This window comes from Mobula birostris, chromosome 8 (genome assembly GCF_030028105.1).
Source record: "Mobula birostris isolate sMobBir1 chromosome 8, sMobBir1.hap1, whole genome shotgun sequence".
NCBI lineage: Eukaryota > Metazoa > Chordata > Chondrichthyes > Myliobatiformes > Myliobatidae > Mobula > Mobula birostris.
Genome location: NC_092377.1, coordinates 47,189,090 through 47,210,716, shown reverse-complemented (window position 1 = coordinate 47,210,716; position 21,627 = coordinate 47,189,090). Strand labels below are relative to the sequence as shown.

At 39.6% G+C, this 21,627-nt stretch overlaps 1 protein-coding gene across 2 annotated transcripts in view; it reads left to right on the top strand.

The window, feature by feature from the left end:
- The window catches only part of kctd3 (potassium channel tetramerization domain containing 3), a 93,569-nt gene extending 71,942 nt beyond the window's left edge, over positions 1-21,627 (top strand). For both annotated transcript variants that reach the window (XM_072265123.1, XM_072265124.1), the window contains 9 exons: positions 4,035-4,150; positions 9,313-9,400; positions 13,241-13,357; positions 13,641-13,811; positions 15,024-15,179; positions 15,977-16,073; positions 16,156-16,340; positions 17,110-17,248; positions 19,084-21,627. In XM_072265123.1, coding sequence (XP_072121224.1) covers positions 4,035-4,150; positions 9,313-9,400; positions 13,241-13,357; positions 13,641-13,811; positions 15,024-15,179; positions 15,977-16,073; positions 16,156-16,340; positions 17,110-17,248; positions 19,084-19,666 — 1,652 coding nt within the window. In that variant the 3' untranslated portion in view covers positions 19,667-21,627. The remainder of the gene's footprint in view (positions 1-4,034; positions 4,151-9,312; positions 9,401-13,240; positions 13,358-13,640; positions 13,812-15,023; positions 15,180-15,976; positions 16,074-16,155; positions 16,341-17,109; positions 17,249-19,083) is intronic.

Genomic DNA, 21,627 nt, shown 5'->3' with positions numbered 1-21,627 from the left:
AAGGAGGAATTGTCCAGTGTTGAAATGTTTTTATGAATGTACAAAGAAGAAAAGAAATACTTAAGAACTATCCACTACATTTGTGTGCTACTTAGTGTAGTTGGGGACTAAGATATTCTTTCATGTTTTATAATGCATAACTAGTACTTTATTTACATTGTTTTCAGCACACTCCACTTGCATGGATGGTCAGCACTGGTGCTAACCATGTCATCACCACAGTTCCAGTTACATATAGCCCAACTACTTAACTCAGTTAACTACTTACAAGTTTAAAAGTTCTACTGATTTAGCTTAAATCATCTCCTCAGAAAGCTCTGCTAGACGTTAAACATTGACAGCAGCTAAGGGAAGTTTCTGAATAATGTATTCTTAGACCTATGTCATCAGTTGATACCGTTGATCACTAATTGAATAAAAATCTTAAAACTAGAAACCCCATTATATGTGATAAAGATTTTGTTCATGTTTCAATTTTGTTGTGTTATGTTGTAGCTAAAGCATTGAATTAATTTTTAAGTTCTTGAGGTGGTGGGCACTGAGGGTGGATATGCAGGAGGTGGCAGTGTTTACTTTGGGCAGTATGATTATTGTAGTTTTTAGTCATCTGCACCAATATTGTGTAATTTCTGGGTTCATGGACTAGGTAAATCGTCCAAATATAGCAGTCTACAAGGTTGATTTCAGTTTGAATAGTTAAAGACACAGCACAGACATTACATTTTAACACCCTTGAATTACCTGAAATGCAAATGAATAGTGGTAAAGGACACTGAATGCCCCAAGGATGCTTCAAAGACACTGAAGCCTTGCAAAATGTTTCACTGCAGGTGTATCGGGAGATGATGATTCCGTACAAATGGTAGAATTGTCCTTCACTGATTATCAAGAAGGTGGAGATGGAGATCACTATCTGTGTGAACAGCAGGAATATGATTCCTGGTTTTTGCATTTATTCAATATTGCAAAAAACTTAGTAATATAATTAGATCAGTGAATTTAATTGCATCAGGCATGGGTGGAGCAGGCTTGATGGGTCAGATGGCCTATTCCTGCCTCTATTTCTTATGTTTCTTTCTTAAGTGAATACACTGGTGTGTTTTACTGCATCCTGATTTATGGTTTAATCCAACCTCTTCACTGTTTTTCATGTTTACCCAAGTTATGCTGCAGATGTTATGCTGTGTCTGATCATTTATTATCTAACCAGCCACCATTAACAATTTAATTTTTTTTATCCAATATTATACCTTTCAGTAATAGTAACTGCTATCAAGTTTCTGCTCTTGATACATTTGTACAGTATTATGCAAAAGTCTTAGACACCCTAGAGTTTTTATATGGCTTCAGATCGTACGGCCTCCAGAGAGCATTGATCTCAACATCATAGAGGCTGTCTAGGATTACTTGGAGAAATAGAAGCAAGCGAGGCAGCCAAGATTTGCAGAAGTACTGTGGCAAGTTTTCCGATATACTTGTAACAACCTACCGGCTGATTTTCTTACAAAACTATGTGTACCTAAGAGAATTGATGCAGTTTGAAAACCAAATATTGATTTGATTTAGTTTATTTTACTGTTTATTACTCTTTATAGTAATATTTTGATATTCAGGAAGTTTTCATTTCATTATTTTTGAAAGTATCTTCATATTACAGATTCTGGTTTTACATATGTTCTAGACTTTTGCACAACAAAGCACTAAATGTTTGAGGTGCCATCAAGTACCTTAGCCAGATTGTACACTCATGTGGAGATATTGAAAGAATCTGTCCCTTGCTTGAAGATCATGATTTAGTGGGCTTTTTTAACAATTTCATTGGCAGAAAGAATGACCAACGTGATATTTATATTTATATATATATATTTTTTTTATATACTTTCATTGATCAGTGCGACCAGCACGATGAATGCCTCTGGATTAAATTTTATGTCATTGGCTATTAAACACCTGCAGAAAAATCCTATGTGGCTCATAGAAATTAGGTGTTATGAACATGCAGTGTATGTGTGCATTATCTTGGTCCTTGAGCAGCAAGCATCCAGGTCTGTTTAGGGCTCCGAATACATCATATGGTATAAATAGCTGCACACCTAGGGAAGCATCTTCCTATGATTGTAGACCAATTGAACATTAATGGTATGAAATATCTTAAAATAGTATATTTGTAGAGAAGTAAGCCAAATCAAAAATTCAGGTTTTAATCTGAATACAGTTGTTACACAAGTTAATTACATACTTAAGTATTCATATTTTAGTGAGGTGATTGCTAAAGCAAAGGATTGCAGGGCATTGGAGGTTAATAAGAGAAGTGGTCTGCATATGAAAAAGGGCTCTTAGTACAGGTGTCCCCGGCTTTTCGAACGTTCGCTTTACGAAACCTCACTGTTACGAAAGACCTACATTAGTTCTCTGTTTTCGCTAACAGAAGGTGTTTTCACTGTTACGAAAAAAAGGCAGCGCGCGATAAAAGGCAGCGCGCACCCTGAGCAGCCGCTCTCCCCTGGATTCGGAACTGCATTCTCGCTGGCATTGCTTAAACACGTGCCTGTGAGCAGCCGTTAGCAAGATGAGTTCTAAAGTATCGGAAAAGCCTAAAAGAGATCCTAAGGGTGTTACACTTAGCGTAAAACTAGACATAATTAAGCGTTTTGATTGTGGTGAACGAAGTAAGGACAAAGTGAGTTTGGCTTGTGGAAGTTGACGAAGATGATGTTGAAGAGGGTTTGGCATCCCATGACCAAGAACTGATAGATGAAGAGCTGATGCAATTGCAAGAGGAAAGGATAACAATCGAAACTGAATACAGTAACAAACGGACCGAAGGTGAAATCGTCCAGGAACTGAACGTGAAGCACCTGTGTGAGATTTTCGCTGCAGTGATAAAGTACGACTTTAATTTTGAAAGGGTATGTCGGTTTAGGGCATATTTGCAGGATGGTTTGAGTGCTTACAAAGAACTGTATGATAGAAAAATGCGCGAGGCTAACTAAGCAGTCAAGCAAAACTTCCACATCAGCCACAGCAGACGACGAACCTTGACCTTCGACATCGAGGCGGGCAGTCATAAAAGATGAGCTGCCTGCCCTCATGGAAACAGACGCCCCAGTGTCCCACCACCCCACCCCCCAGGCCGCGGACAGATATCGATTCGCAGAGAATGCAGTGGTAGCCGGGAGGCACCCAGCACATCTTTAAGAAAAAAGCCGAAATAAACATGCTAATTAATTAGGTGCCACCCGGTACATAAATGTCGGCTTATATCAGAGGCAATGCAGTCGGCAATCGCCTCTGATCTGGGCCGACAATTAAGTGCCGGGCGGCACCTAATTAATTAGCTTGTTTGTTTCGGCTTTTTTCTTAAAGATGTGCTGAGTTCATCCTGGCTACCGCTGCATTCTCCGCGAATCAGTATCGGTCGGTGGCCCAGAGGGTGGGGGCCACTGCACCACCCAAGCTCCGACTCAGCCTAACACACCATCATCAGTGTGCTCGGTGCTGTCTTCCCGATTCCCGTAAGTGATATTACACTGTACATACATTATTTCTACTTTATATGTATTTTTAAGTGTTATTTGGTATGATTTGGCAGCTTCATAGCCTGAAGGTTACTTGAGGCAGTGTTTTGCCAACAGCGCTTGCGTGAGATTTTCACTACGGAGATCTGTGCAGGCAGTCGTTGTAGAGAAATATTTCTAATTTATATAGGCTGTATATTTATCATATCATTCCTGCTTTTTGTTATTTGGCATGATTTGATAGGTTATTTTTGGGTCTGCAAATGCTCACAAAATTTTCCCATATAAATAAATGGTAATTGCTTCTTCGCTTTACGACATTCCGGCTTACGAACCATTTCATAGGACGTTCTACCTTCGGATAGCGGGGGAAACCTGTATAGAAAATCATAATCCCACCTCATCAGTTTGTAGGTCAAATAAAAAATATATAATAGAACCAATAGTACAACTGTTAATTCTAGAATAAAGTTTTGAGATGTAGTAATGTACATGTTTGCTTTTACTGTTTTGCAGGTGTGTTTAGTCTTGGAGTTCCAGTGGATGCACTCTTCTTCATTGGTAATCAGCTAGTCGCAACCAGTCACACAGGGAAAGTTGGTGTGTGGAATGCAGTTACCCAACACTGGCAGGTGAGCTGCTTTTATAACAGAATTTTGTGTATTTATTTCCTATTTTCAATCTATTGCCATCATCATCAGTTAGGATTGTAAGATATGGTAATTATGTCCATTTTATGGCTTCCTCACATTCAGACATTTTAAATGCAGCAAGGCACTGAGTGAGAAGTTTTCACATTCTGGTTCATTCACATTTTTGAAAGCATTTTCTAGAGATTCATGCACAGATTTTGAACACGTGGTCAGATGTTTGCCAAGTTCTTCTGTCATTTCCAACAAACTAGTCAGATGGCATTACTAGTTAGGGAAAATGTCACAGCAGGCTCAGAATGGACAAACTGAAGAGTTCATCTATTGAGGCTATATGGGTAGAACTGTGGAATAAGATAGAGATGATCACATTAATGGGATTATATTATAGACCACCCAATAGTCAGCAGGATTTAGAGGAGCAAATTTGTAGAGAGATCACAGACCATTGCAAGAAACACAAGGTTGTGACAGAAGGTGATTTTGACTTTCCACATATTGGCTGGGACCCCGATACTTTAAAAGTGCTAGGTGGGATTGAGATTGTTAAAAGTGTTAAGGAAAGTTGGAGTTCCCAACTACAGAGTACGGTGTTAGACCTCCTTTAGGAAAAGAGACAGGGAAGGTGACAGAAGTTTGTGTAAGGGAGCACTTTGCAGCTGATGGTCATAATGCCATTACTTTCAAGATAATTATGGAGAAGGATTGGTATTGGGCTGAGGTTCTGAATTGGAGAAAAGACAATTTTGATGGAATCAGAAAGGATTTGTCAAATGTGGATTTGAACAGGTTGTTTCCTGGCAAAGATGTACTTGGTTAGTGGAATTTTGAGAGTACAGAGTTTATATGTTCTTGTCCGAATAAAAGGCAATAATAACTTGGGTTTTGAGAGATATTGAGGCCCTGGTTAAGAAAAAGGAGGTGCTCGAGTATAAGAAATCAGGAGGGCTAATAGAAGGCATGGATTGCTCTAGCAGAAAGGTAAGGGAGAATCCGAAGGGATATAATAAGAGCAAAAGGGATAACAACAGACAAAATTGGTCTTCTGAAAGTTCAAACTGGTTGGAGCCGAAAGAGATGGGGGTAGGTCTTAAATGGATTTTTTGCATCTGTATACTCAGGAGATGGGCACAGAATCTATAGAAGTAAGGCAAAGTAACAGTGAAGTCATGGACCATATATAGATTACAGAGGAGGAGGTGTTTGCTGTCTTGAGGAAAATTAGGGAGCTGACCTGACAAAGTGTTCCTTCGGACCCTGAGGGAGGTTAGTGCAGAAATTGCGGAGGCCCTAGAAGGGGTATTTAAAATGTCCTTAGCCACGAGTGACTGCCAAAGAATTGGAGGATAGCCAAGAATAAGCCAGGGAATTGTAGGCCTGGTGAGTCTGACATCAGTAGTCGGTAAGTTATTGGAAGGTATTCTAAGAGACTGGATATATAGGTATTTGGATAGACAGGGACTGATTAGGGACGGTCATTATGGCTTTGTGTGTGGTAGGCCATGTCTAATTGATCTTGGAGGAAGTTACCAGGGAAGATGATAAAAGCAGGGCAGTGAATGTTGTCTACATGGACTTTCAAGATCAGGTAGTAAAACAGATTAGACAGTGGCTTCACAAGAGAAGCCAAAGAATGGTAGTAGATGATTGTCTCACTGATGGGAGACCTGTGACCAGTGATGTGCTGCAGGGATTGGTGTTGGGTCCTTTGCTGTTTCTCATCTGGGTGATAATGTGATAAAATAATTCAGCAAATTTACAGATGACATGAAGATTGGGATGTAGTGGATAGCAAGGAAGATTATCAAAGCTTGCAGCGAGATCTGGACCAGTTGGAAAAACGAGCTGAAAAATGGCTGATGGAATTTAATGCAGTCAAGTGTAAGGTATTGCACTTTGGGAAGACAAACCAGAGTAGGACTTACACGGTGAGTGGTAGGTCACCGATGAGTGCAGTAGAAAGGAGGGATCTGGGAATACAGAGCCATAGAACTTTGAAAGTTTGTCACAGGTATATAGGGTCACAAAGAAAGCTTCTGACACATAGGCCTTCATAAATCAAAGTATTGAGTGTAGGAGTTGGGACGTTATGTTGAGGTTATATAAGACATCGATGAGGCCTAATTTGGAGTATTATGTGTAGGTTTGGTCACCTACCTACAGAAAAATATAAGTATGATTGAAAGAATGCAGAGAAAATTTACAAGAATATTATCAGGGCTCGAGGATCTGAGTTATAGAAAAAGTTTGAATAGGTTAGGACTTTTATTCCCCCGAGTGTAGAAGAATGAGGGGTGATTTGATAGAGAATAAAAAAATTATTGAGGGGTATAGATAAGGTAAATGCAAGCAGCCTTTTTCCATTGTGGTTGTTAAGACTAAAACTAGAGGTCATAGGTTAAGAGTGAAAGGGGATATGTTTAAAGGGGAACTTCTTCGCTCAGAGAGTGGTGAGAGTGTGGAACAAGCTTGCCATGGAAGTGAAGGATACTGGTTTGAATTCAACATTGAAGAGAAATTTGGATAGATAACATGGATAAAAGGGATATGAAAATCTATGGTCCGAAGTTTGGCATGGACTAGATCAGGGGTCCCCAACCTTTTTTTGCACCATGGACCGGTTTAATATTGACAATATTCTTGCGAACTGGCTGGGGGTGTGGGGGTGGCGTTCAAGTTCAACAGTACGTGATAGGGAATGAGGAAAGATGCAGCTGACTCATATCGTTTCATATTGCCAAATCATATTGTTTCCTCGCGGCCCGGTAGCACATGCTTTGCGGCCCGGTGGTTGGGGGCCACTGGACTAGATGGAGTGAAGAGTCTGCTTCTGTACTGTGGTGTTATACAATTCTAAATTGTCACTTTGAATGATGGCTCCTCTCAAAACACTTTTGTTCCTTCATACAGTATATTAGGATATGTATTATCCTAAACTACTAAAAGAAAAGGAGGTGGTGAAGAATGTATTAAAATTACGCTGAATTCAAATTAGCTGATTCAGTAGGTTTGATATAATGGATTTGTAATACTACCACGATTCTTTTTTTTGATGTGTTGTCCATACTGGAAGTTAAAAATACATATTGCCCAAGAACTTCAACTTCATTTCATTCAAATAATTTTTCCCTAGCTGTCAATGCAATTTTAAATTTTTGCAGGATATAAGATGTGAGGGGTGAATGGCAATGCTGACTTTTGAAGAATCCCAGCTTGTCTAGATTTGATGGTCTACTTACATATGTATCTCTAAATTAATTAATTAGATGTGGACAGATATGTTTTCAGTTATTAGCAAGCCGAATCTAATATGACATTAGGAGGAGATGATAGTTGAGAATTAATTTGGTGAAAGGGAACTCAATCTAAAGATGAAACAGATTTTGCAAGGCTAGTGAAAAAATCAGCTTGAAGGATAGCAAAATGTGAATCTATTTGAGAAATATATTTCAGTTCAGCCCTGAATGACACTAGGTTACCTTTCCCCTTTCCCTGCCACAAGTTGTAGATGGGTTCAATACTGTGTAATTTAAAAAAGAAAATGGTAACTTAAGGGCTTGTCAGCATAACATAGATTGGTAAGTTTTACAGACTGAAAAAAGACTGTTTAAGTTATTAGTTAGAAAAGCTTAGCTTAATCAAAGACAGCCGATGTGAATTTGTTAAGAAGAAATGAATTTTGAGGAAATAATAAGGAAGTTTGATTTAACAAAATTTCACATGACAGACAGAATGGAATCATAAAACCTTAGTGATTCAAAGGAAAATTAGCTGAATGATTCCATCCAAAATTAGCATGATGGCTTCACACAAGGGGAAATAGTCATGGGCTGTTTCAGTGACTCGAAGTTTAGCGTTTTGTGTGGCTTCTAGTGCATGTTTCTCACTCACTTTTGTCATTATGTATTAATAGTACAAAATTAAGTGCAAGGGCAGTGATTGAGAAGTTTAGAAGTGACACAAAAACAGCCAGATGTAGGGGATGGAATTTGGAGGACAAATAATACAAGGGAATACAAAAATGAGTTCTATGATTCACACAAGTGTAGAGGACCGTGGAGATCTGTGCATGGATACACACCCTGCAGCTGGTGCACAGGGTGATGGAGAAAGGAGATAATGGTAGAAGTATAGAAATAATTAGACTAATATCTAGCAACTGAAGTCTCTGTGTCACCTAGAAATCTGAGTCATATAATACAGGAAGGATATGATGGCACCAAAGAAGGTTCAGAGAAGATTTGAGCATAATGTTAAGATTGGAGAATTTACTGGGATGTTTCAGTTGTATGTGAAAGGATTGATTAGACTGGATTGTTTTCTTTAGGTAAAGAAAACTTGATTTTAGATAAAGAAAAATTGTGATTATTCCCGCTGGAAAAAAATGGGTGGAAATTGGCAGAATGATGTAGCAGTTCATTCTACTTCCTCACAGCTTCAGTAACCCAGGTCCAATCGTGATCTCAGATGCAGTCTCTGTGGATTTTTCATGTTTCTGTGTTGTGGGAAGAAGCTAAAATCCATGCAGCCAAAGTCAGGCCAGTTATTTAATTGGTTATTGAATATTGCCCTTTGCAAGTGACGGAAGAACTAAAGTAGAGACAATAAGAATGCAAGAGAAAATAAATTACTGGGCTATGGGGAAGTAAGGAGAGGGAGATTGGGGTTCCTTTGCAACAGTCCTGTTTCATAATAAGTTAATTATAAATTAGTCAAATGCTTTAAGTACCAGGTAAATACAGTTTTCAGATGAACAGTAAGTCACTTCCAGTTGCTATATACTCACCGTGTGGACCACAGGACAATGATGCCGTGGGAGAGGCTAGTCTTAATTTTTTGATAGTGATTGAGGCATATGCTCTGTAGGTGTGAAAAATCATGTATCCTAGTGAAATACCACCAGAGAAGTGGCATGATTAAAATGCTGATTTTGTTTTGAAGTTTGGTAGCATGCTCATTGGGTAGTATAACTTCAAAATTTCTTTTTCTTTAGCTCTCTGGTAGGCTTTCTAACCAAGTATACTATCTTTCTCTGGATAAATCAAAACCATTTTAACTTATTTATTATTTATATGAGTTAAATTTGCCAAGTGAAAAGATTATGATCCAGTTTTTCACCTGAACTTCCCTGTTCAAATTTGCAGGTACAGGAAGTTGTCCCTATCACAAGCTGTGACACAGCAGGAACATTCCTTCTGTTGGGCTGTAATAATGGATCAATATATTACATAGGTAGGAAATCTTATGTATTTAAAGTCTTCTGTTACTTATCCCCACTGCTGGGTAACTTGCTTGGTTAGATGACGACACAGTCTCTCAATAATGAATTTTATTTTAGCAAGGCATTTGATTACGCTTATTGAGAAAGTAAGGAGGCATGGGATCCAAGGGGATATTGCATTGTGGATCCAGAACTGGCTTGCCCACAGAAGCCAAAGAGTGGTTGTAGGCGGGTCATATTCTGCATGGAGGCCGGTGACCAGTGGTGTGCCTCAGGGATCTGTTCTGGGACCCCTACTCTTTGTGATTTTTATAAATGACCTGGATGAGGAAGTGGAGGGATGGGTTAGTAAATTTGCTGATAACACAAATGTTGGAGGTGTTGTGGATAGTGTGGAGAGCTGTCAGTAGTTACAGCAGGGCATTGATAGGTTGCAAAACTGGGTTGAGAAGTGGCAGATGGAGTTCAACCCAGATAAGTGTGAGGTGGTTCACTTTGGTAGATCAAATATGATGGCAGAATATAGCATTAATGGCAAGACTCTTGGCAGTGTGGAGGATTAGAGGGATCTTGGGGTCCGAGTCCATAGGACACTCAAAGCTGCTACGCAGGTTGACTCTGCATACGGTGTATTGGCCTTCATCAATCGTGGGATTGAGTTTAAGAGCCGAGAGGTAACGTTGCAGCTATATAGTACCTTGGTCAGACCCCACTTGGAGTACTGTGCTCAATTCTGGTCGCCTCACTACAGGAAGGACGTGGAAACCGTAGAAAGGGTACAGAGGAGATTTACAAGGATGTTGCCTGGATTGGGGAGCATGCCTTAAGAGAATAGGTTGAGTGAACTCGGCCTTTTCTCCTTGGAGCGATGGAGGATGAGAGGTGACCTAATAGAGGTGTAAAAGATAATGAGAGGCATTGATCATGTGGATAGTCAAGAGGCTTCTTCCCAGGGCTGAAATGGCTTAGCATGAGCAGGCATAGTTTTAAGGTGCTTGGAAGTAGGTACAGAGGAGATGTCGTGGGATGAGTTTTTTTTTTAATGTGGTGAGTGTGTGCAATGGGCTTCCGGCGGTGGTGGTGGAGGCGGAAACGATAGGGTCTTTTAAGAGACCCCTGGATGAACACATGGAGCTGAGAAAAACCAGAGGGCTATGGGTAAGCCTAGGTAGTTCTAAGGTAAGGATATGTTTGGCACAGCTTTGTGGGCTGAAGGGCCTGTATTGTGCTATAGGTTTTCTATGGTCTTCTATGTTCTATGTGAATATTGGTAAAGGCTATATAGTCAATGCATACAGTTTGGCATTGATAAGATCTCAAAACTATATGTGGCCTGTTTCAAACAATGGGCAGACCAAAATGTGTTGCATAATCTAACTTTCAGGTATTTACATAATGTTTACTTCACTCTGTGTACATTGATAGGCTGACTTATGCAGAAGCAGTTAGAGCCCCGTCAGTTGATCTACTCTGTTGCTACTGTTCAGTCATCCTCAAGGTCACCACTGTTAATATCTGCATCAACAGATATTAACAGTGGTGACCATGAGGATGACTGAACAGTAGCAACAGAGTAGTGGTTACAGTGATGGTACTGCGAGAAGCTTCTGTAAAGTTTTCTTCTCCTTGCTTGGTGATGCTATTTCAGTTTTGATGCTATAAGCAACACACATCAAAGTTGCTGGTGAACGCAGCAGGCCAGGCAGCATCTCTAGGAAGAGGTGCAGTCGACGTTTCAGGCCGAGACCCTTCTTCAGGACTAACTGAAGGAAGAGTGAGTAAGGGATTTGAAAGTTGGAGGGGGAGGGGGAGATCCAAAATGATAGGAGAAGATGGGGGGGCGGGGGGGATAGAGCCAAGAGCTGGACAGGTGATAGGCAAAAGGGGATACGAGAGGATCATGGGACAGGAGGTCTGGGAAGAAAGACAAGGGTGGGGGGGGGACCCAGAGGATGGGCAAGAGGTATATTCAGAGGGACAGAGGGAGAAAAAGGAGAGTGAGAGAAAGAATGTGTGCATAAAAATAAGTAACAGATGGGGTACGAGGGGGAGGTGGGGCCTTAGCAGAAGTTAGAGAAGCCGATGTTCATGCCATCAGATTGGAGGCTACCCAGACGGAATATAAGGTGTTGTTCCTCCAACCTGAGTGTGGCTTCATCTTTACAGTAGAGGAGGCGGTGGATAGACATGTCAGAATGGGAATGGGATGTGGAATTAAAATGTGTGGCCACTGGGAGATCCTGCTTTCTCTGGCGGACAGAGCGTAGATGTTCAGCAAAGCGGTCTCCCAGTCTGCGTCGGGTCTCGCCAATATATAAAAGGCCACATCGGGAGCACCGGACGCAGTATATCACCCCAGTCGACTCACAGGTGAAGTGTTGCCTCACCTGGAAGGACTGTTTGGGACCCTGAATGGTGGTAAGGGAGGAAGTGTAAGGGCATGTGTAGCACTTGTTCCGCTTACACGGATAAGTGCCAGGAGGGAGATCAGTGGGGAGGGATGGGGGGGACGAATGGACAAGGGAGTTGTGTAGGGAGCGATCCCTGCGGAATGCAGAGAGAGGGGGGGAGGGAAAGATGTGCTTAGTGGTGGGATCCCGTTGGAGGTGGCGGTAGTTACGGAGAATAATATGTTGGACCCGGAGGCTGGTGGGGTGGTAGATGAGGACCAGGGGAACCCTATTCCTAGTGGGGTGGCGGGAGGATGGAGGATGCATTCCGCAGGGATCGCTCCCTACGCAACTCTGTTGTCCATTCGTTCCCCCATCCCTCCCCACTGATCTCCCTCCTGGCACTTATCCGTGTAAGCAGAACAAGTGCTACACATGCCCTTACACTTCCTCCCTTACCACCATTCAGGGTCCCAAATAGTCCTTCCAGGTGAGGCAACACTTCACCTGTGAGTCGACTGGGGTGATATACTGCGTCCGGTGCTCCCGATGTGGCCTTTTATATATTGGCGAGACCCGACGCAGACTGGGAGACCGCTTTGCTGAACATCTACGCTCTGTCCGCCAGAGAAAGCAGGATCTCCCAGTGGCCACACATTTTAATTCCACATCCCATTCCCATTCTGACATGTCTATCCACGGCCTCCTCTACTGTAAAGATGAAGCCACACTCAGGTTGGAGGAACAACACTTTATATTCCGTCTGGGTAGCCTCCAACCTGATGGCATGAACATCGACTTCTCTAACTTCCGCTAAGGCCCCACCTCCCCCTCGTACCCCATCTGTTACTTATTTTTATGCACACATTCTTTCTCTTACTCTCCTTTTTCTCCCTCTGTCCCTCTGAATATACCTCTTGCCCATCCTCTGGGTCCTCCCCTCCCCACCCTTGTCTTTCTTCCCGGACCACCTGTCCTATGATCCTCTCATATCCCCTTTGCCAATCACCTGTCCAGCTCTTGGTTCTATCCCTCCCCCTCCTGTCTTCTCCTATCATTTTGGATCTCCCCCTCCCCCTCCAACTTTCAAATCCCTTACTCACTCTTCCTTCAGTTAGTCCTGACGAAGGGTCTCGGCCTGAAACGTCGACTGTACCTCTTCCTAGAGATGCTGCCTGGCCTGCTGCGTTCACCAGTAACTTTGATGTGTGTTGCTTGAATTTCCAGCATCTGCAGAATTCCTGTTGGTTGATGCTATAAGCTGTTGTGTTAGGACTGTTACCAGTTGTGAAAGTGCGCATTAGAGATAAAACATTGTAATGGTTGTTTGTACTCTGATTGGGATAATATGGTATTTCTATTTTCTAGAAAAGTAAGTATTAAAGTACCCCTTGATTGATTCAATTTTTCATTTAAATTGTTATTCATTAGTAATGTTATTAATTCCTCTCAACATTGCAGATATGCAAAAATTCCCTCTGAGGATGAAGGATAATGATCTTCTAGTTACTGAACTTTATCATGATCCATCCAATGATGCCATAACTGCACTAAGTGTGTACCTCACTCCCAAAACAAGTATGTATGTTATGGGTGTCTAAACCATTGTGTTCTACTGTTTATAAATCTTAAGTGTGATGTGATCAAATATTTTTCACAGAATAAGAGGTCAAAATATCAGTTTCTTTTTAAGAAGCTGCTTGAGCAATCATCTTTCCTGAGATGATTATATTTGTGTTTATTGAGAAGAGGGAAATGAGAAAACTATTATCTCACTGCATATTGTTCCATTTATAAACTTTGAATGTAACTGAGTTGTTTCCAGTACTTGGTCATCAAATGTATTTTACTTTACTTACAGGCGTCAGTGGAAATTGGATTGAGATTGCTTATGGGACTAGTTCTGGAGCAGTACGTGTAATAGTCCAGCATCCTGAAACTGTTGGGTCAGGTCCCCAACTCTTCCAGACCTTCACAGTTCACCGTAGCCCAGTGACTAAAATCATGCTGTCAGAAAAGTATCTGGTTTCAGGTAAACTTATTATTTGGATTTGAAGGGGTTTATGTCTGTATTTCTAATAATTTGTACCTTAATTTCTTAAAGATAGAGAACAGAACACATTTCTTTATTTTAAGAAAACAACACTTATTATCTTCAGACTGTTCCTCCCCTTTAGCAATGTCAAATATAAAGAGACTGATTCTTCAAATCTGATTCATATTTTAACAGTGCATTCAATTTAAAAATGCAACCTTATATATTCATATAAAATGTAACAAATCTCCAGCATAAAGTTCAACAACTTTGTTTTATTAATGAATATAGTATATGTAAAATGTCTCCATTATCAAATAGGATCATATAAATAATAGTTCTTCAATAGTGTATGTCAAAGCCTTCAGTGTATTTAAGTGTAGCCCCCTGGTAAGCCTCAGGCTCGCTCAGCTCACTTTCATCTAGGGGAAGCGCTTTAGCCCCGCCAAATAATAGACCATATGCGATTAAATTATTACACTTTATAGATCTTACTGGAACTATGTAATTAATAGAGATAAAATATAAAAGGAAAGTAAAAGGCACCAAACTTATCAAAGTTCAACCACTTCACGCAAAACATTTGGAGCTCAATTAATGGAGTCTTCTTTCCACCATTCGATCCCCTCTGACCTCCTCGACCCGCCGCCTGGGACCAACCACGGTGGTCGACCAGATGCTCTACATTAGTCTGGCTTTGTCTCCTCTCCTCGACGAACACCCTGGGCCTCGGGGTCCGTCCCGCCGCCCAGGTTACAGCATCGCGTCTCCTCTCTCTGTCCCCATCGCCTTCTGCTCCAAAGCCTGTGAAACAATAGCTTACAGACACACAAGAAAGAATAACATCTATCCAAATAGGTTAGCAAATGAATACAATGCTGTATCAGTAATATAACCCAAACAAGCTGTGAGAGAGAAGCACTTTCTCAGCAGTTAACATAACAAAGAAGCCACTTTCATTAGCCTTAGCAGTAACATAAAAGAAATGCCTTACATATGAAAAATTGAATTAAGAAATTTTATTCTCTGCATATGTATTTACAATTCTCTAGTTGTTAATGTGAAGGGATACAGGTATTTTGATCTTGTACTTGATTTAGTGTGCACATTGGCAAATTAACACTTATTTCATCTCAAACCATTTCAAGCGTTTTTATTTTGCTTCTGTTGATGGAAGTGATTTATGATTAAATGGACTTGGTTTTGCAGTATGTGCTGATAACAACCATGTGAGGACTTGGACAGTCACTCGATTCAGAGGAATGATCTCCACACAACCAGGGTCCACTCCATTGGCATCTTTCAAAATACTTTCACTGGAGGAAACTGAGAGCCATGGGAGTTATGCTGCTGGTAATGATATCGGTAAATATCTGGATCAGAGATAGATCCATTGACACTAAAATAAAAACATTGTTGAAGATTTCTAAGTATTAAGTGTTGCTTAGAAATGCAAGTTCTATCAGTGTTTTTCTACCTGTGCCTGTTATTTGCATCTTTAGCCTAAAAGAATTAGTTTAGCATCGTCCCCTGTACAGTCAAAAGCTTGTCTTGCATTAAAAGTGCATTGATGGACTGGAAGAGGGTTTCCTGAATAGTTGAGCATAGATGAAGTGCGCGTTAGATCAAACCATTGCCATTAACGTTCACACTGAGAACTCCATTTCCAACTTCACCATCAGTAAATATTTCAAGAGATTTTTTTATCAATGTTGATGATATTTGAAAATTATTAAGATTGTAGCAACTATATATTATAATTCATTTTGATCATGTCCTGCAATCCCCATTTAAATTTAACAAAGCAACACACACAAAATGCTGAGACCCTTTGGCCCAAAACATCAATTGTTTTTTTCCCCCCATAGATGCTGCCTGGCCTGCTGAGTTGCTCTAGCATCTGCAGATTTTTTTCTTGTTTGTAAATTAACAAAGTGTCAGATCATAGCTTAGGTCTGATTTTCAGGAACATGCAGAGTTTGTATCAAACTATCAGCAAGTTCTGGACTAAAACATTTGGCAACTCATGGTGGAAGAAGTCTCGTGCTGCTACTTAAGTATTTCAACGCTGGTAGTTCTAGGCTGCTGCCATAAATTCTAAATTTCTATTGCAGCAAAACTTTTTGGTTTTGTATTCTACTATTATATTTTACTGTTTTTAGGACCCTTTGGGGAGAGGGATGATCAACAAGTTTTCATTCAAAAAGTTGTTCCAGTCACAAATAAGCTGTTTGTTCGTTTATCTTCTACAGGGAAAAGGTAATCCATTAGCAAAATAAACTTCTTGCTATATTTTGGAGAATGATTTATATTATAAATCCTAATGTTATTTTGATTGCAGGATTTGTGAGATCCAGGCAGTGGATGGCATGACAATAACCGCATTTACTGTGAGGGAATGTGAAGGTTCTAGTCGGATGGGTTCTCGACCAAGGCGGTATCTCTTCACAGGCCATGGTAATGGGAGTATTCAGATGTGGGACCTGACAACTGCCATGGACATGGTAAACAAAGGGGAAGAGAGAGGTACGGTGAAAGCTGCTGCAAAAAAAGCTAGTGCAGATCAATTCTTATTTGTTGATAATTGGCTGCAGAGATTAGAATCCTCTGCTTAAACAATTTGATTAGTCTTTACAGATACCGGCAGCAAACAACATTCTTGAGAAAGTGGATAGGTGTGGAATTGAAAAGTTCCATCAAAATTTAACATCATAACCAGAGATTCCTAATAAATGGATTTTGAATTATTTCGTTTTCAAAAATCAAGGCTGCCTTTCATTTAAGCTGCAGAACCTTGTTAGCTTCTGCAGTCAGAGTATGATGTTACTTCATAAAAAAATTCCCACGTGCTGTTTATGATAGTAGGTCAATATTGTATTAGTGATGAGAGGTTGTTGGAACTTTCTTCAGATGTATACTTGCTAGTTGTCATTTAAACAATGTGGTTAGATCATTGGATCCATTAATGAAATCTGTAACAGGTAAATAGCCATTATTTAAAAAGCAAATTATTATTTTGTCACTAGAATCAGAATTAGGTTTATTGTCACACATGTTGAGAAATCTTTTGTTTTGTGGCAGCAGTACAGTGTAAATAATTGTAAATAAATCATTGTAAATAATGGTCTCACATTTGGTGCTGTTGAAATGCTATAATTTTTCATGAGTATAGCTGAAATGTATCTACAATAGATTGTATTGCAAGGGTACAGTTAAATGAGATACTCTATAGAATTACTCTTAATATCCTATATATAACTGCAGTGAAATTCATAAAATCAATTCTCTATTGTAGATGTTGGAGGCCCCACAGAAGAAGAGCTGTTGAAGTTGCTGGATCAGTGTGATCTAAGCACATCCCGCTGTGTTACTCCCAACATCAGTCCAGCTGCCTCACTCGTACAACAGACCAAACTGCGGGAGTCAAGCTCAAGGTAATAGCTATCAAGCAGATTATTTTATTTACTAGCTTTTAGCAGCAGGAGCTGATTCTTCCAAGAAAACAGACAATTCCAATGGGCATTAGAAATGGGGGGGGGGGGGGGGCGGGTTCTTTCTCTGATTTTAATTTTAAGGGTCATAAAAAAGCTGCAGCAATTCTGCTAAAGGCTTTGAAACATTCTTGTACAATGGTTTGCTCCCCTTCTCAATTATCTATGCTTTATAGTAAGAGTTTAGACTTATTACCTGTATATTTTCCATAGACCATAGCCCACAAAGTTTGTGTTGGTGAGTATTCAAGGGTGGAAAAATAAATGGCATATAACCCTGATTCATTGAAATTTGTCATAATTAGTTTGTTCACTCCCATGGGGAAGTTAGGAGGATGACATTTGGGAGGGGCTAATGTCACAACCCAAGTTGGGTGAGCCCATTCAACGCTCCTCATCAGCCTAACATCCTCACAATACAGCACTCACCAGTTATCAATAGCCTCCCTTATCTTGCATCAAAAACAGAATTGACTCAAGCAAATAAACATGGTGCAACTGTGCACTGCAATACTGGGCTGAGAGACCTTGAACGAGATTGCTAACAGGGCTGCTTGGTCACTGTGAGCACTAGTATCGCATGTCAAGTGAAGTTCAAAAAACAATGTTTATTTTTTAAAAATTTTCTGAGCTGTGTATTATATACACACATTTTTCCATAAAGTGAAAGGTTATGTGATTGAATTAATCCATTTCCTTTGTACATCACCTCACATGTTCAACGGCCCCCCCACCACTGAAATGCCACACACACAGTTTGTCAGGTAGCACCTACACAGAGGAATAAAGAGTTGACATTTTGGGACAAAGTCCTTCATCTGTCATTGTTTTCTTGTTTCCCATCTTTCAACTTCAGTTATACAGCAAGGAAAGAGGCCTTTAGCGCTTGGCATCATCCCAATTTCCTGTATGTAGCTCATAGCTTTTTCGGTCACAACATTTCAGGTGTTCACTTAAATATTGTGAGTGTACCTGTCTGTACCACTAGCAGGGTGCAAAATAAAATTTCCTCAGTTTACCATTCAATCTCCTACCTCGTACTTAAAATTTTTGCCCTTTTTGTTTTGCACATTGCTGTAGAAATGTTCCTTATTACCTACCTTACACACACCACTCATATTTCGGTCAGGCCACTCCAGGACAAACAAGCCAAGTCTATTCACTCTTTCCTTTAGTAACTGAAACACTGCATGCCTGCTACTGTACTGGTGACTCTTCTCTGCACCCCATCCTGTATAATCACACTTTTCTTATAGTCCTGGGACCAGAACAATATATAGTTCTCCAACTGTGGGCTCAATCCTCATTCTGCTTCAAACTAACTTGAGTCCTATTCTCCAAATATTTATTGATTTGGCATGATAAAGCACAAACCCTCTGATGAAAGTAGAAATGCTCTTGTTTTTGTCCAACTATAAAAAGGAGGAATAAGATTAAACTCAAAGCAAATACAACCTTGGGCATCGATGTCTTATACCTCAACTGGAGTTTTCAGTCTATTGCAGACCAATCATAAACATGTCCATGTTTACTTTTGTTCTGTTAACTCTATTTAATTAGGGTAACGTAACAAATTTCACAACTTTGAATCCATCTTTGACTGTTTGAGCAGTCAAAGTTAGATCAGAGGAATCGTGCAAAAATTAAAGATCATGGGTAATAAATGGCAGAAATTAAACAGTATTTTATTGGATGTTGTAACATTCTGTAATATTTGTGAAATACTTAATAATTTTGCTTTGAAGTAATTTGATTTGTTTGAAATTTTTATCCCTCAGTCTTCAGCTCCAGACTTCGGAGGTATTTCATGAGACAGCAACTTATGGTTCTGTGAGGCCATACAGAGAGAGTCCGCTGCTAGCAAGAGCAAGGCGAACAGAAAGCTTTCATAGTTACCGAGACTTTCAACCTTTCACATTCAATAAAAATATATTAGATAAAGGAAATACCGGTTCTGAAAGCGAGTCTTCGATACAGCTGGAAGGGGAGCCAAAATTAAGGAAACCTGGAACTGGAGACTATATTATTAGTGAGCGAAAGAGCCAAGGGAATGAGACGTGGGGAAGCAGGAGTCTGGATGGGACGCTAGAGACTCCAAAAGCAGGTGAAGGTGTGACTGAATTCAGGAAAAAGATGCAGGAAGAAGAAATTGATAAGTTTGAAAACAAGAAAAAGTGTACATTTGAAGGAGGATTTTTAAGCAGAAAAAAAACTGTTGCAGTCCAGCAGTTGGCATCATGCTCTGCTGGTGCTGAAGCAGGAAGTGAGCCCCAAAGCACAGCCTCGCAGTCACCAACAAAAGTGGCCACATCTCCACGCCACAAGAAAACTGAGGCTTTGTGTCAGGATCAGAGTTTGTGAGTTATCATCACTACAATGGAAGTTTAGATTTTAACTAACAAGAACATTTATTGCTACAGTATTCTCTTGCACCAAAATTGTACACTAAATATTAAGTTTAAAGATTTTATTTTATTTCTTGGCAGTATTACTTGTTTATGGTTGTATGAGTGCACACTAAATTCTAGCATTAGCACTGTTACAAAAACTGACAGAATTCCCTCCCTCAACTCTGAGCCTGTTGTATACTTGTTAGGGCCTTCAGTTGGCTGAGTTCTATTGTAAACTGCTCTAATTTATATATAACCTTTTGCACCAAATGTCTTCTTAAAAAGGTATATTGAAGTAATGCAAATACCATTCCCATCTATGCATTCTTCGTTCTGGGTTGCTTCAGATTAACATTTATTTTAAAGATCAAGAGCAAACCTAGGACAAGGGTGCGGCTGATATCAGCTTGTGAGTATATATGCATTAATTTACATTCTTTAGATTATTTCCCAAGTCAAAAATGCTGCAGATTTTGAATATATTACATAGAAGGAAGATTACTAAAACATTTGTTTATATTATGAACTATATTTAATTTTTACATGGAACATGGGTACTACAGCCAGTTACATAATTTGACACATCTGAGCACATTTTCATTTGATACCCTGACTAAAATTAGCAATAATGCCAGTAGACAAAAGGAAAATTTTGGTTGTAGAAGAAGCTTAAGAACTACATTGTGCTGTGTAGACAGAGAATGCAGATGAAGAAACCAGTCAGCTTGAAATCTTAATTAAATAACCTTCCATTTGACAACATAAACAACATTATTCTAATTTATGGAAAAGGGAACAGGTTATTAGTATGAGCCATAATCTTTAATTACTCTCTTCCCAAATAAGTTGATTGGCCTAGCCTATTTTTAAGTCATGTTGTAATAAAGGCCTTGTACTCAGTAGTTCACGTGAAAGCCAGTTCTTCTGCTTATCTAAATTCTATGCAATCTCCAAGTCCTTGGAAGGACGAGGCAGGACAAAGTACTGGCACAAAACAGAATGAGGCATTCTGAGTTTCTTTTTAATGTGATAGACCTTTGTAAGGGTTTAGTGATTGAGCTCCACCAGATAGCAATTAGATCCTTAAAGTGAAACATATCAGTTGTCAAAGAATAAATCATATTATGTGAAAACTAAAAGTATTCTACAAAAACCTGAAGAAACTATCGTGGAGCTATTATGTTGTAACACAGCACTGCATCACTATTGTTCACAATGCACCACCAAATTTTTTGTATTGGGAACTTCTAGTTTGTACCTTACCAAAGTGGATGATTTTGACTCATTTCAAAATCCTTTGGACCAATTCTTCCTCTTTCGGTGTTCTTATTTTAAAGGCATATCAGCACTGTGCTTACACTACATGGTCACAAGTACAGGGAAAGGTATCATTTCTCAAAAACAACATGGTATCAATGTCAAAGAGGCGGATAAGAATAATTGCTGGTTACAAGAAATTTTCAGATGAATACACTTGATTTATTTCATGAGTTCTAACTTCAAAAGGCCTTTTAAAATTTACATATCCCAAATTGTTGCATTACAGACCCTAACCATTTCAACAGTTTTTGGAAGTAGATTGGATAGCTCTGCTGCAAACAACTCAGTATTTGTAGTGAAATAAAAATTTAATGGGAAACATTATCATAAAAGTAAATTACAGTTAATGTATTACAAATTTCTAATTCTGCAAAGCAGTTTTTTTTATATATAAAAGATTTCCTTGACATTGGTACCATCAGGTTTCTGACCTTTGACTTTAGCAGAATCTCTCAGAAACAGGAGAGATTTGATTTTTTTTCTATTATAAGACCTAGCTGAAACGTAATAAGTACATGTAAAGTTGTCTGACTAGAATTTTGTAACCTTTGCATTCCACATTATGTTCCATGGTAAGGGAAATAATAAATTAAAAACACAGCTTCTTAAACA